The following is a 14,758-nucleotide window of genomic DNA, read 5'->3' on the forward strand; positions in this document are numbered from 1 at the left end:
AGAGAGGGCGCAGGGTCTGAACCATGGGACCTGCCACGGGCATGCAAGTGCTCTCCTGTCTCTTCTCTCTTCTGTCTGCCAAGTCCTCTGCGTTCAGGTGCAGTAACGGCAACAGACACTGGCCTGCGATCAGCTGACTAGAGGTGTGAAAAATCTGACCCATCCATCCCACCAGAAGCAGCTGCAGAGAGATGTGGGGCGTGCCCCTTGGAGTTCCTCACCTGAGCTGAGACCCCTCCACCACGTCTGCCAGCTCAGGGCCCACACGAATGAACACACAGCCAACGGGGCTGAGCCACTCTTCTCCCCTAAACACCACGTCCAGCCTCTGAACAACCTGAGAGGGGCCGCACTCGGCCCAGGTACTGGGGCTCCGTCAACACACTCCTGTCACAGCTGCCAAAGGCCCGGAGGGAGCCCAGCCTCCGGGAGGGCAACACCCTGTCCTCACCCACTGGGGGCGTCTGGGGTGCTAACTCGTCACTGCCGTCAATTCTGTCTTCTCCTCTCAGCTAGTGTCTTCCTACACATCACAATAACTTTTTTTCCCCCCTTGATAGAGTGGGAGAGAGAGAGAGGAAGAGAGAGAGAGAAACATCGACGTGAAAGGGACACATCGAGTGGTTGCCTTCCGCACGACCCAACCAGGACTGGGGACAAACTGCAACCGAGGTACGTGCCCTTAGCGGAACCAAACCCGGGTCTCTCTGGACCGCAGGCTGACGCTCTAACTGCTGAGCCAAACCGGCCAGGGCCACAGTAACTTTTACAGTCCCCAAGCTGACAGTCACAAAAGTGTCTTCTGTGGCCCTGGCCAGTATGGCTCAGCAGTAGAGTGTCAGCCCACAGACCAATCAGTTGCAGGTTCGATTCTGGCCAAGGGCATGTACCTCGGCTGCAGTTGGCCCCGGCCCTGATCGGGGTCGTGTGGGAGACAACCAGTTGATATGTCCCACTCACATTGATGTTTCTCCTTCTCTCCCTCCCTCCCTCCCTCCCACTCTCTCTGAAGATAAATAGAAAAATATCCTCGGGTGAGGATTAAAAAAGAAAAGTGTCTTCTGTGTATATAGGCAGCCTATTTTCTCCTACATCATGCTTTTGTAAACAAAAATCTAAATAAACAACCACCTGGGCTCCTGGGAGATGCCACCCAGCCGAGTGTAGGTCACCCCCAGGAATTGTGTGAAATACTAGCTTGACCTGCCATGTTACTGGCCCCAAAGGCAAAGGTTTACCATCCAGAGCTCAGACGGACCCCACCGTGTCCAGTGCTGCACAAGGCCTCCCTGCGCTCGTGGGCAGGCGCCACTCACCATTCCGTGACGCTTTTGTGGGCTCTGATGACGGAGGTCTCGATGTCTATCGGGTGGTACCTCATTCCGCGCAGCTCCATGGCTTCGTCCAGGGCTCCCACCACGTACAGGGCGTCGTGACGCTCTGTGGAAGGAACGGAGTGCATGTGAGATTCGCCGAAAAGCTGCCCGAGCCACGTTAAAAAATTAAAACGACTGCGGAATGAGAAAGATGCAAAGTAAAGGGGTGGCTGAGGGGGGACAGAGGCTCCCTCGGCTGGGAGAGCTCTCGGCAGGAGCGAGGCCCACCGTGCAGCTTCCAGCCCCCCACCTGCGATCGCAACTTCCTCAGCTGCATGTCAGCGCCACCGGGGTCCTGCAGGCGGGCACCTGCCCTCGTCCGCTCTGCCTCCCACGTGACTCGGTTAGCCTTAGCCGCGACAGCCGTTACACAGCAGTCACACACTGCCGTCACATGAGGTCTCGGTCCTGTCACTAGTTCACATCTGAGTTCTGATTACGTTCATGAACAAAGGTTTCCTTAGCCCCGAGGCCGGCACCTTTGCTCTCCTGGGTCCTGCGCACCTTGGGACAAGGACAACATGCAGTCGGTCGTTCTTCCCTTCAAATCAAGACACGCCCTTAACCTTCAGGGTAGTAAGTACATAAGAGCGAATCTGAAGACGTAAGTGATCCATGTATAAAACACTAGGACATAAACCTTTTCCGATTTAAGTCAGATGAAACGGAGACATTACTTGTGGCTCCTGACCATGACGGAGGGGGGTTGGGGAGCTCCTGGCCGCTCAGCCTCCATTTCCACAGGACTGACCTGCCTTACCACGGGGGGTCTGGATCACCACTGACCTCAAATCTCTAAGCTGAGCTCTCCCTAGGAGCCCCAGGCGCACCTGCAAATAGAACAACCTACCATTTTCTTAAATTCAAAGGTGCTGCCAAAATGCTTTTGTACTTTCCCCCAAAAGTGGGCCACTTTGGCCAGGTTAGCACAGCTCCCGCCAGGCAGGTGTGTCAGGAAGCCTCAGTGACCCCTGGGAGCTCGTGTCCTGGGTTTGGGAACTTCAAACCCCGACAGGTTTTCAGTGTCTGGAGGAGCGTGCCCTTCGCCCGCCCGTCTGGACTCTCACCTCCATTTGCATCCGTCAGCTCGGTTCTCCGCAGGAACCCCAGATAGCCGGTCCGTGCCCAGATGGTCTGGGTGTCTCCAAAACTTAATCTTGAGCTGAAGTGATCTGACTGGAGGGACTCATCTCCATAAATAGTGAAGTAACCGCTGGCGTTGTGGGCACTGTGTACCCAGATCTGCGAGGGAAGAACGCGACTGGGTAAGCCCACCTGAGGAGGTCTCCAGGGGCACCGAGAGGGTCCTTGGGTGGCAAAGCAAGATGACACTGATCGCACTCGGTTTCCAGAGGGACACAGACGCCACAAAGTTCAGTGACACAAAGGCCGATGGCCAGCCTGCAGCTACACAAACACCACCCGCCCATCGAGGGTTCTGTTAAAGCAAGTCCATGAGGGCTTTTGTTTTTTTATCCTCACCTGAGGACATTTTTGCATTTATCCTCAGATAGAGTGGGAGGGGGAGGGGGAGTGAGAGAAAGAAACATCGATGTGAGAGAGGCACATGGAGTGGCTGCCACCCGCATGACCCCAACTGGGGCTGGGGATAAACTGCAAATGAGGTACGTGCCCTTAGCGGGAACAGAACCCAGGTCTCTCTGGTCCGCGGGCCGACACTCTAACTGCTGAGCCAAACCGGCCAGGGCAGATGAGGGTTTTTAAAATAAATACTTCTAATGAGCAAAGTTGTACCTGTTTTCTTGTACTTATTCAAGTTTAATGATTGTTTCCAAAAAGCAATCTGGAAAACTATTTAAAAACTTTATGATTTGTTTTTTCCCTTTCATCCGGTTTGCATACCGTAGAAAATATATTGCATCAGAACACCTCAGAACAAAATAAACTCTAAGAGGAAAAAGCTCGAATGTCAACAATGGGAAACAAGAATGGGAGAACAGTGTGTGACTCAGCGTGACGCCACGGAGGCGACGGAGCACCGCAGAGAACACGAGGACATCGGTGTGCCACCGAAGTTCCTGAAACGTTCCCACCACTGTACGCTAGTTTATCTGCGCCATGACGAGAGCAGTCAGGGTGTTTATGGGAAAAACATTCTGGACTTGGCTGGTTCCATTATCTCATTTACTCTGAAAAACTGTCAAGGTCCTTGGTGTCAGAAACACGGCCGTGTGTACACAGTATCCCAGCTCCCAGGACAGGGCCCGGCACACAGAAGGCACTCAAGTGACCATTACCTGCCGAACAGAGAAAGAAGGTGCTCGTCTAATGCAAGTAATGGAAACTGCTCTGCTTCTAACATGATTTCCTCCCTCAGACACGTTCCCACTAAGACAATCCGACGGGTGTGGTTCTGCCCGTCCCGGCGGGCCGTTCTCAGGCCCGAGCGCGGCAGCACCAGCAGGGCCCTCTTCAGGGGCTGGGACAACAGCCGCTACAACCCAATTTCATCTCTGTGAATGGAGTAAAGGAACTTCCTAAATAAGATCCGTAGAGAATTGTCATCTCAGCTCTAATCTTTACAGATGACTCAGAGGTTCGGGTGAGGGCCAAAAACTAGCCTACGAAGAGGAACTGGGGATGAGCTGTGGCTAGGACTCACCCATGATCCCTTATTGACTCACTGGCGACGTGTCAATGTGTCGCGTGTGTCACTCAGAAACGGGTGGTCGTGGTGTTCGGTAAGGTCATCAGCCCCAGCAGCAGGCCTGTGCGCGGCCGGAGCACTGCCATGCGAGGGAGAGCTGCTGGTACCCGGCAGGGCCGTCCGCGCCGGCAGGAGGGCGCTGGCCGAGTGCCCCGAGCAGGCTCGGCCCTCTTCTGATGCCCCTGACTTCCTCCCGGGAAGAAGCCTGTCACAAGCAAAGTGTAGTGGCCCATGACACCCTGGTGGACAGGCACTGCTGTCATCCACCTGGCCGTTTGCTGTGGACGCTGCCATGACTCTAGGGTGCAGGGACGCCCTCTGCGTGTTTCTCTGTCACGTCCCCGATGAAGGCAGGTGTGTGGGACGCAAGTGCAGGAGTGAAACGCGGAAACGCAGTCCACGAAGTTCTTTCCTAAACTCCCCGAAGAGAACCTCACCCACTTCCTTTAGGAAGTCCCACTGTGTAAACCTGAACTCTCCTGGGCTCATTTAAGCAATGAAGCGTATCTCAAGTTGTTCCCCGGTGGTCCCTGTGACCAGATGCACACTCGGCCAGCGGCACGCGGTCCTGTTCACTGGGGTCCAGAACAGGCGGCATGTGGCAGAGGACGACATTTGGTCTCAGGGGCTACATCTCCGAGAGGATACTCGCACTCACCTCACCCAGGTGCGAGTCTCCCAATGGTCCTTTTGTTTCTGGATTGGCAATTATGATCCGAACGCCCGGAAGGATCTATGTGGGGAGAGGAACATCCTTGTCAGTAAACAGGGACCCTTCACTGCGACCGGCCTCGCTCCTCCCTTCATCCCGTACGCCCACCTCCTTTCCAGGGGCGTCTGGAGAGCGGTGAGGCTTTAAGTCAGACTCATGCACCACAGCAGTATGCACTTACAGCGCAACAGTTGCATCTCATTGCAACTATTACTACAGTGATAGAGCCTGCGTAAAAGTGATCTTAAAATTAAGAAAACAAACACAAACAGGATAATGAACAGTTTCACGCAGCCTGATGCTTGCCAGTGTGGATGGAGACGAGCTCCTGTAGAGGGCGGTCTGATCCCACTTCCTAACGGGAAGGCCTTGGGGGGGGTCACACCCCAGGCAACTGGCTTCATGGTTCTTTTACGTGAGAGGAAAAAATCTAGCTCCTTGAAAACACTGTTTTTTCAACTTTCTGTACTCATGGCCAAAGCTAGTCCTGGTATACTACACCCAAGAAAACTTTTGGGAAAAAACATTCTATAAAACAGTTCTTAAAATTTCAAAGCCCATACACTGCGGCCCATACTTAACGTGGAAATGTGTATTTCTTCCTTTAATACTCACTTTTCCTGATTCCATAAGCGGCAAGCTGTGAGGGGACCCTCTTTCTACTAGACGGACTCTACAAAGAGAAACAGAGGCATCACTGAGTTTTTCTGTCCCACAGCTCGTGTGTCCACATGCAGCCCTGGCCAGTGCCCGGCGGGTGTTGGGGAACCCTGACTCTGTGGGTGTGCATCATCCGATGCAAAGATCACTTAGACGTCAAGAAGAAGGGGTCCAATAGCCCAGTGCCACTGTGCTTGGTGGGACGTGGTACAAGCCCACCTCCGGCCACAGAGAACATGGATGAAGTCCCATTCCCCAAACCTGCAAAATAACTGGGGAAATGATTCCATATTAACAGGAGTCAACTCAGCACTTGCAGAAAGGAAAAGAATAAGGATTAGCTGCACCCCTGGAAGAGCTGCTCCGCCCATGGCAGGCCTCGGGCAGCACGAACCACCGTCTGCACAAGGAGCGTCTGAGCCAACAGGAGGACTGGCCCATCAGACAGAAAAACCTCCCTTCAGAAAGGAAACTCTTGTCCATTTAGAGGATGTTTAATGGTAATTTAATCTAAAGACCTGCAGAAGACATGGGTGCCGGTCATAGCCGCAGGTCGCCATGTCCTTCCCAGTATTATTTGTAATGTTTTATGGCCTCCGTGACTGGATTTTCATTCCAACCACATTACTGCAGGACGGGGATGCTATTCATTCAGCTCAAGTACGATTCTTAGAGAAAACGAAGTGAAGAAGGTGCTGGACTCCCCGCGCACAGAGCACGCGGAGCTGGCGGGAGGCTGGGGCACAGGGATGAGGGATGGAGGACGGCGAGGCTTCCTCTCCACCCCCGAGAGGTGAAATTCAGCACCATAACTCCTTCCCATTAGCACGGATCCTCCTCCTAAGTGATAAATGCAGAGGAGAGGGAAGGGGGGAGGGACGCGGTGCCAAAGGAAGAACCTGAAAGTCACAGCCGGCACATGGGGCTCCTGTCTCACTGTTTCCCAGGAGGCTCCAGGGTGCGGATGACAATATTAGAGGTGCTATAACCAGGGGAGGGCTGGGGACTAGGTTGGGCAGGTGTCCCCAGGGCAGCAGGCTCTGTCAAAGGCTCCAAGCTCTCAGCAAATGAGAAGCTCTTACTCAGGGAAAGGGTGCCCCACCTGCCGTCCAGCCTTGTGTGATGTCTCATGTTGCTGGGGACCAAAGTGGCACCGCAGGGTGAGTCACCGTGGGTGCTGGACAGACCTGGGGGGACTGACATCTTCTCTTTGGCAGGAGAATGGAGAGAAAGTCCCGGGGAGGAGGGGGCGCACCTGGGTAGCTGTGGCAGTGACTTGGTGAGGTACAGAACTTACTGGGGCAATTCTGGGTCATATGATAATACTAAAACCTTAGGTTTCTGTCCTAAGGAAGAGCTTGATGTTGACAGAAGGAGATGAGGGATGTTGAAGAAAAGCCACTTAGATTGTATATACCACTTAAACTGTTCTAGAACTGCCAATAGGCTTAATGACATTAACCTTCAAAGACACAGGACTGTGCCCGGCTGGTGTGGCTCAGTGGTTGAGCATCGACCCATGCACCAAGAGGTCGCTGGTTTGATTCCTGGTCAGGACACATGCCCAGGTTGTGGACCAAATCCCTAGAGGGGAGCATGCAAGAGGCAGCCAATCGATGTTCTCGCTCATCAATGTTTCTCTCTCTCTCTCCTTCTCCCTTCTTCTCTCTCTAAAATCAATAAAGAAAAAAAAAAAAAAAACTTGAAAAACAACAACACAGGACTGGCTCAGTGAACGTTACTGGTGAGATGACCTATAAGGAAACCGATCTTACCACAGGGTAATGGGTACAAACAAGAGTTAAGTTCCTGCGGCAATTAATACAGAATTAAAAGAGCCCCAACTCTTTGAGCACCCAGGTAGCACAGAGCTCATCCTGGTGGGCGCCTGGGAAGAGGCAGCAGCAGAGCACCCGAGGCCCATGGCTGGGCGGCGGCGCACGGGGAGCAGACGTGAGGCCTGCGGGAACGTCAGCGCAGGTGCCGCCTATTGAGCCTGCAGCCCGGAGGCCAGGCTGTCACACTGAACTACACGGGGCTGCGTCCAGCCTTCAGGTTCCGTGGATGAGCCTGAGTCCCACGGCTGGCCGGCCGATTGCGGGTTCTGGCGATTTGCTGCAGATGGAGAAAGTGACAGGAAAATGCGGCCAAACTGGCTGGGAAAACTACGTGTGGGTGGGGCCACGGTGAGGAAGGAGGGACAGAATGAAAGGGGAAGGGCCAGCGAGATCGGCTGGCCCAGCTTTGGGTCCCCGCTGGACAGCCGGCCTGCATGGCGGGGCTGCGGCTGTGGGGGAGGGCGGCTGGCCAGCGGCTGGATGTCCTACAAAGTGCAGGTGACTAGGCTGGGGAGCAAAATTCTTAGCAAGGGCTTCCTTCGCTGCCAGTGGTCCTCTGGCCCTGCAGATGGGGGGGGTGCCGTCACAATCTCACCTTCTCTCCAACACCCAGCACCCACCTTCCAGGACTGCCACCTTCCTGGGCTGGGCCCTCACTGACGCTGCCACGTGTGGCCTGACGTCCCTCTCTGGCAGAGCGTCCGTCACACCACTTGCTCTGGATGCACTTAGCAGCCAAGAGTCACACTACTTGCCCCAACATGGACAACAAACCCTGTGTGGACGTGTTCCGGTGGACACGACAGGAGGTCAAGGCGAAGCGTCTGCCCCCACAGGCCATGCTGCCCAGCCATGGTGCCACACGGTCTCTCCTGACTGAGGACCAGCGCCATCTGTGCCTTCGATCGCCACAACCCACCGGCTACACCAGACACAGACTTGGCATCGCACTAGGGACAAGAGGGATTGGACCCAAGCAATCCGCTTGTGCAAAATCAAGCTTCTGTTCAGCCCAGCAGGCCGTGGACATGCTGCTAGAACACCAGCCACACTGTTAATTAAACACTAAACTGCATCTTCTTCCAAAAATAATCTTAGGCATTTCAACGACCCAATATAACATAAGACCATTTGAACACATTTTGTAGAATCCCAAAAGATAGGATATAGTTGAATATTTAAAAAACGTAGGTTAGTTAATGTAGGGTCTGGAACTGGATTTAGTGACTGCTCAACTTCCTGGACGCTACGGCAAAGAGAATCAGACAGTTTTTACTGTCAAAGTTCGGATTTTAACATCTTGCTATTTCCTTTGCTGTTAGAGAAGCATGTGAGAGAAGACCCTTAGAAGCACAAGAAATAAACAAAACAGTACTTAAGTATAACACACATCACATTTGCACACCCACAGCAGTGGCAAGATAACAAAACACAGAAAAAGGACCACTGGTTTGGCCTCCAGACCACTGGGGATGAGACAGGTGCTCAGGTTAAGCGAGTTGATGGATATGAGCACCCAGTCTAAGAATATGTTTAAAATTCATATGTTTAATTATGTCAACTAAAAAATCCCATGTGTGATTTAAAAAAACACACACAACCAACCACGGACACTGTCGCTAAAGGAGGCCCTCGCGGGGCAGCAGCCCGGAAAAGCTGCAGAACACGTGGGGCCAGCCCAGGGCGCGCCGTGAAGCTGCGAGTAGCAGACGTGCCAGGTAAAATCGCCCCGAAACGCCTGATGACAGACGAGCATCTCTAACATGACAGCACTGTCCACACGAAACACCTAAGCCCGTCGGGTGACTCTCATAAAATCACAAATCGAAGGTGCCCTTCCCTCCCTCCCCAAATCCAGACTCCTGTAAGTCCTTCTCCTTGTCCGTCCCTCAGGGCGAGCAGAGTTCTGCGTGTCTTGTTACTGAGTCTGTTTGCAGACACCATGAAGGGAGCTGTGGGCTGAGCACTGAGGGGCCCACCTGCCCTCTGGGTTTCTGTCTCCCGCGTGCCCCCAGGGCTGCACCCCACAGCCAGCTGCCGGTGAGTTTCAGATCCCACAAATGCTCAGACTTCTGAGTGCTAGTCCTGAGCATAGGAACCATGTCACCGGAGGTCCTCATCAAACTCAAGTATGTCTACAGCAATAGTGAGGTACATGATTTAAGCTTCATGTCCATTCATGTTTCTGATAGCAAACTCATTTGCATTAAATTTAGAAAAACCTTGTTTCAGGCCTCCGTGGCTTTTTCTTTTAATGAATGAACTGTATCTTTAGAGAAGTTTTAGACTCATAAAAACTTGAGTGGACATGATTCTCATGATCCCAGTAACAGCCGCTACCTCCTGACACACCAACCTTATACCAGGACAATGTGTTTGTTGCAGCCAATGAGTCGAAACTGACACTCCCTTCTTAACTCAAGTCCTTACTTCAGCCACACGCCCTCAGCTTCTGCCTAAAGACCTTCTTCTGGACCACGCATTGCATTTGGTCGTCGTGTCTCCTTAGCTCCTCTGGGCTGCGCCAGCTTCTCAGACTTCCCTGTTGTCATGACCTTGGCAGTTGGAGGTGATCGGGGGAGGTGTTTTGTGGGATGTCCCTCAGCTGAGATTTGATGCTTTTCCTGTGGTCAGACTTCTGTCACTCACAGTTTAGAAGGAACGAAGAGCACATGATGTCTAGGGCACACACTCAGAGTGACTCACCACTGTCCACGCCGACGGGGTCTGCTGTGGAGGACACTGCTTGTCAGGTGTCTCACTTAGTGTCATACCCCACCTGCCACCCACACTTGTCTCCTTGGGAAGGAGGCCGCTGTGCACACCCACGAGGGCCTCATGGACCGTCAAGTCTCCTGCTGCCGGGTGGCCGAGCTCACGTCCAGCGACATGGAGCTGCGAGGAGGCCTCGTCCCGTGCGGACTGGCCTTCACCTGAGGGAGCTGCAGGGCTGTGGGCAGGGTTTGTCTGTGGAGACGTCTGGGCAGAGCTCAGCGCCAGAGGGCAGGGTAACACTGGGAGCTCCTGAGCATCTCTGGATTTTGCTTCCAGTCCCTTCCCGACCCTGAGCTTGTTTCTACCCTGGGCTCCATCAAACACATCTCTTCCTTCCACATCCATCCGCGTCTGCCAGAGCAGCTCTGACGCGTTCCTGCTACTTCCCGCCCCGGGTCTTCACTAAGGTGGCCTCCTTTCCCTCTTGGAGGACAGAAGACCCGAAAAGTAATTTCTAGATTTGACATGTTTATAAGCATAGTTTTTAAATACATGTCTACTTTAGAATTATAGACTACTTACAAAAATGAAAATACAAGGAACACGTAATATTCCTTACCTATATTCACCCACTGTTACTATTTTACTCCATTTGCTTTATCATCGGCTCTCGCTCTTACACACGCACACACACTTTTTGGGGAGCATTTGAAGGTAAGCTGAATACATCGTGACCTTTTACTCCTAAGTATTTCTTTTCTTTTTCTTTTTCGAGAATGTTTGTTGAACCCGAGGACAGTGAAACAAGGAAGGGCCTGGGACAGGACAAGCACAGGGGAGCTGGCTCTCTACAAATGTTGTAGGACAGACGTGAGCCAAGGGGGCTGTCAGCTCACTGGAGAGTCAGAGGAAAGGGGGCCTCGGGGACAGTTCAGGGGGTTAGCCCAGGGCAAGCTGCTGCTGCCACCGCTGCCCTGGCTGCAGGCCTCGTGGGGACCCTCAGGGTTCAGGAGATGCTGCCTGTGGGAAGGGAGAGGGAGGGGTGGGCGTGGGCGTGCTGGGGGCCTGCTTCTAGGTATTCCAGTGTGAGTTTCCTAAGAGGAAAGGTATTTCCTTACAGAAGCACAGGAGTTGTCAGCGTCAGTGATTTGCATTGAGCCGGTGCTTTAGGCTGCAGGTGTGTTAATTCCAACAGTGGCCTTCGCAGCAGCCCTCCCCTGGAGCACAGGACCCAGCCGAGCGCCAGGTTTCACGTCTGGTTGTCATGTCTATTTAGCTTCGGTTAAGGAGGAGTATTTCCAAAGTCTTCGGTCTTTCTGACATTTTTGAAAAACACAGCCCCTGCCTTCTAAAGGTATCATTTAAAATAATTTAACTCAAAATGGATAAAAGATTTAAATGTAAGAGCTAAAGCTATACAGATGTTAGGAGAAGCACAGGCAAAGCTTCATGACAATGGATTTGGTAAAAGTTTCTCAGGTACAACACCAAAAGCACAGGCGCAAAAGCAAAATATGGAGAGATCCAACTTCATCAACGTCAAAAACTTCAGTGCATGAGAGGAGAGTCAACAGAATGGAAAGGACCCGTGAAATGGGAGAAAATATTCGCGAATCATGCATGTGATAAGGAATTAATATCCTGAATATACAGTGAATTCCTACAATACAGCAACAAACAAACAACCCAATTTGAAAAATGGGAAAAGGGCTTGAAAAGACATTTCTCTAAAGAAGACATATGAATGGCCAGTAAGCACATGAGAAGATGCTCCACATCACTTTCCTTAGAGTATACAAATCAAAACCACACGGGGATGCCACCTCACACCCAGCAGGACGGCTGCTCTCAGAAACACGGTAAACAACACGTGCTGGCACGGATGCAGAGCAGTTGGAATCCTGTGCACTGTTGGTGGGAATGTAAAATGGTACAGTCATTGTGAAAAACAGTATGGAAGCTCCTCAAAAAATAGAATTACGTAATCCAGCGATTCTACTTCGAGTTATATACCCCAAAACACTGAAAGCAGGGTCTAGAAGAGATATTTCCACCCCCGTATTCACAGCATCAATTACAACAGCCGAAGGTGGAAACAACCCAAGTGCCCATCAATGGAGGCATGGATAAACAAAACGTGGTCTATACAAAGAATGGAATATTATTCAGCCTTAAAAAAGAAGGAAATGTCACAACATGGATGAACCTTGAGAACATAATGCAAAATGAAATAAACAAATCACAAAAGGCCAAATACTGCATGATCCCACTTATGAAGTACCTAGAGTAGTCAAGTTAATAGAGACAGAAAGAAGAATGTGGGTGCCAGGGACTGAGGGAGGGGGACGAGGAGTTAGTGTTTCAGGGGGACAGAGTTCCAGTTTGAGATGAGGAAGTTCTGGAGATGGATGGTGGTGGTCGCTGCACAAAAATGTGAATCTACTCAAGGCCACGAAACTGTCTACGTGAAAACAGTAAACTCTATGTTATGTGTATTTACCACAATTTAAAAATTCTTTAGACATCAATTTGGGGTTCTCTGAGATTTCCTCATGACTAGAATCAGGTTCTCAGCAAGGTTGCCACAGAGGGGACTCTGATCCTACCTGGCGGCTCATCAGTCTGTGTGCCCCTCCGGGTCTTGTTTCTAGCTTGTTAATGTGTTAGTAGGACAGTCCCATGTACGATAATGAAAAAGAATGCCCCTTAAAATACTGGCATGCTTGCCCTGGCCGGTTTGGTTCAGCGGTTAGAGTGTCGGCCTGCGGTCCGGAGAGACCCGGGTTCGGTTCCCGCTAAGGGCATGTACCTCGGTTGCAGTTTGTCCCCGGCCCTGGTTGGTCGTGCGGGTGGCAGCCACTCGATGTGTCCTTTCACATCGATGTTTCCCTCTCTCTCTGATCCTCTCTCTCCCTCCCACTCTGTCTGTACAAAAAATGGGAAAAAAAAAAAAATGTCCTCGGATGAAGATTAAAAAAAAAAAAAAAAATACTGGCATGCCTTTCCCCCTAGCTTGCAGCTCTCCTGTGCCATGACAGCATGGTGGTGAAGAAGAAAGTTACACATAGCCTCCACAGGCAGAGTGAACAAAGCCATCATTTCGTGACACGTGTCACACACTGGCCCTGAGCTCTGTCCCTGTCTGCTGGAGCAGGAAGTCTCCACACCAGCCCTGGGCATAGGCCAGGCTCACATCTGAGCAGGAAGCAAAAAGATGTTTTACTTCAGTGAATCTAGGATTCATTAATTTTAAAATAATTGTTTTACTTTACAACAACAGATTGACATAGAACAGCCACATAGAGAAATTATGACACTGTCCTTAGTTTTACACTGATAAATGTAAAACACCAAAATTCCACAATCAAACGGCATCCGGGGAGTCTGTTGTGGAGGCTACTTTTTAAAAAAATTGTTTTTAGAGAGAGAGGAAGGGAGAAACATCACTGTGAGGGAGAAACATCGATGTCAGAGAGAAACATCGATTGGTTGCCTCCTGCATGCACCCTGACTGGGGATCGAAACTGCAACCTGTTGGTGCACGAGACAATGCTCCAAGCAACCAAGCCACTCAGCCAGGGCTGGTGGCCACTTTGTTAATAGTGAGAGCAGAATAACTTACCAGGGTCCAAAGACTGAAGTTGAAAGAGTAGGCCGATAAGGCATAAAGAGGGTTTTCACAGACTTGTATTTTCTTGTTGCCCTATTTTCTATTAAAAATTTTTTTAACTTATTAATTTTATTTTGAGAGAGAGAGAGAAACATCAAACTGTTGCTCCACCTATTTATGCATTTATTGGTTGATTTTTGTATGTACCCCGATCGGGCATCAAACTCACAACCCTAGCATATTGGGACAATACTCCAATTAACTAAGCTGCCCGGCCAGGGCTCATTGCCTATTTTCATTTGATAACCACCAACATGTACAACTAGTCATCTAATTAAAAAGGCAACGTGCTTGTGTAGAAGTAAAGAATGAGGAAGAAAAAAGACTACAGATGACGGCTGCCGTGCATAGCCTGAGAGAGGTGGGATTTCATCTGTAGTTGAGACTCAAGTTGGGGGGATTAAATAGCGGGGTTTGTCCAGGAGACACCTCAACTGTGCCAGGCGGTGGTGGCTATCCCGTCCGACACGTTGCCCCCTGCTGGACATGTGCGACATCACGGCTGGGAGAAGAGGCCATGGATACTACTCCCTACAGCGAGTAGTATTCTGAGGACTCAGCCTAGGACTTCGTCCTCCATGCAGACATCAGCACCCGCACTGAGAATCAGAAGTCATGCCAGCATCTGGACCGGATCTGTCAGACACCCTCTGAAAACCTGTGGGTGCTGGGCCACTGCGGGGTGTCAGGTGGACCCTTTCTCCTTCCTGCCCTGAGTCCTGCCCACGCAGACGTCGAGCTCATGTTGCCTCCGTGTCATGCACTAGAGCAGTGGTTCTCAACCTTCCTGATGCCGCCACCCTTTCATACAGTTCCTCAGGTTGTGGTGACCCCCAACCATAAAACTATTTTCGTTGCTACTTCAGAACTGTAATTTTGCTACTGTTATGAATCGCCATCGGAAATATGTGTTTTCTGATGGTCTTAGGCGACCCCTGTGAAAGGGTTGTTCGACCCCCAAAGGGGTCGTGGCCCACAGGTTGAGAACTGCTGCTCTAGAGGGTTCCTCTGGGCCTTCAACTGCCCTGCAGAAACATCTTGCCCCCTCCTGCAAACGACAGGACGCTGCCCTTGGGTCTCCAGCCAGGGTGATGGTGGCGGGGGGCGCAGCCCTCGGAG

The 14,758-nt window shown here is 51.5% G+C and overlaps 1 protein-coding gene across 3 annotated transcripts in view; it reads right to left on the reverse strand.

Annotated features, from left to right (window-relative positions):
• The window catches only part of DIP2C (disco interacting protein 2 homolog C), a 214,807-nt gene that overhangs the window by 5,086 nt on the left and 194,963 nt on the right, over positions 1 to 14,758 (reverse strand). For all 3 annotated transcript variants that reach the window (XM_036260201.1, XM_036260223.1, XM_036260212.1), the window contains 4 exons: positions 5,372 to 5,429; positions 4,703 to 4,777; positions 2,444 to 2,618; positions 1,317 to 1,440 (listed from right to left, as the gene is read on the reverse strand). In XM_036260201.1, coding sequence (XP_036116094.1) covers positions 1,317 to 1,440; positions 2,444 to 2,618; positions 4,703 to 4,777; positions 5,372 to 5,429 — 432 coding nt within the window. The remainder of the gene's footprint in view (positions 1 to 1,316; positions 1,441 to 2,443; positions 2,619 to 4,702; positions 4,778 to 5,371; positions 5,430 to 14,758) is intronic.

The sequence above is a fragment of the Molossus molossus genome, unplaced genomic scaffold (assembly GCF_014108415.1).
Source record: "Molossus molossus isolate mMolMol1 unplaced genomic scaffold, mMolMol1.p scaffold_m16_p_1, whole genome shotgun sequence".
In the NCBI taxonomy this organism is placed as follows: domain Eukaryota; kingdom Metazoa; phylum Chordata; class Mammalia; order Chiroptera; family Molossidae; genus Molossus; species Molossus molossus.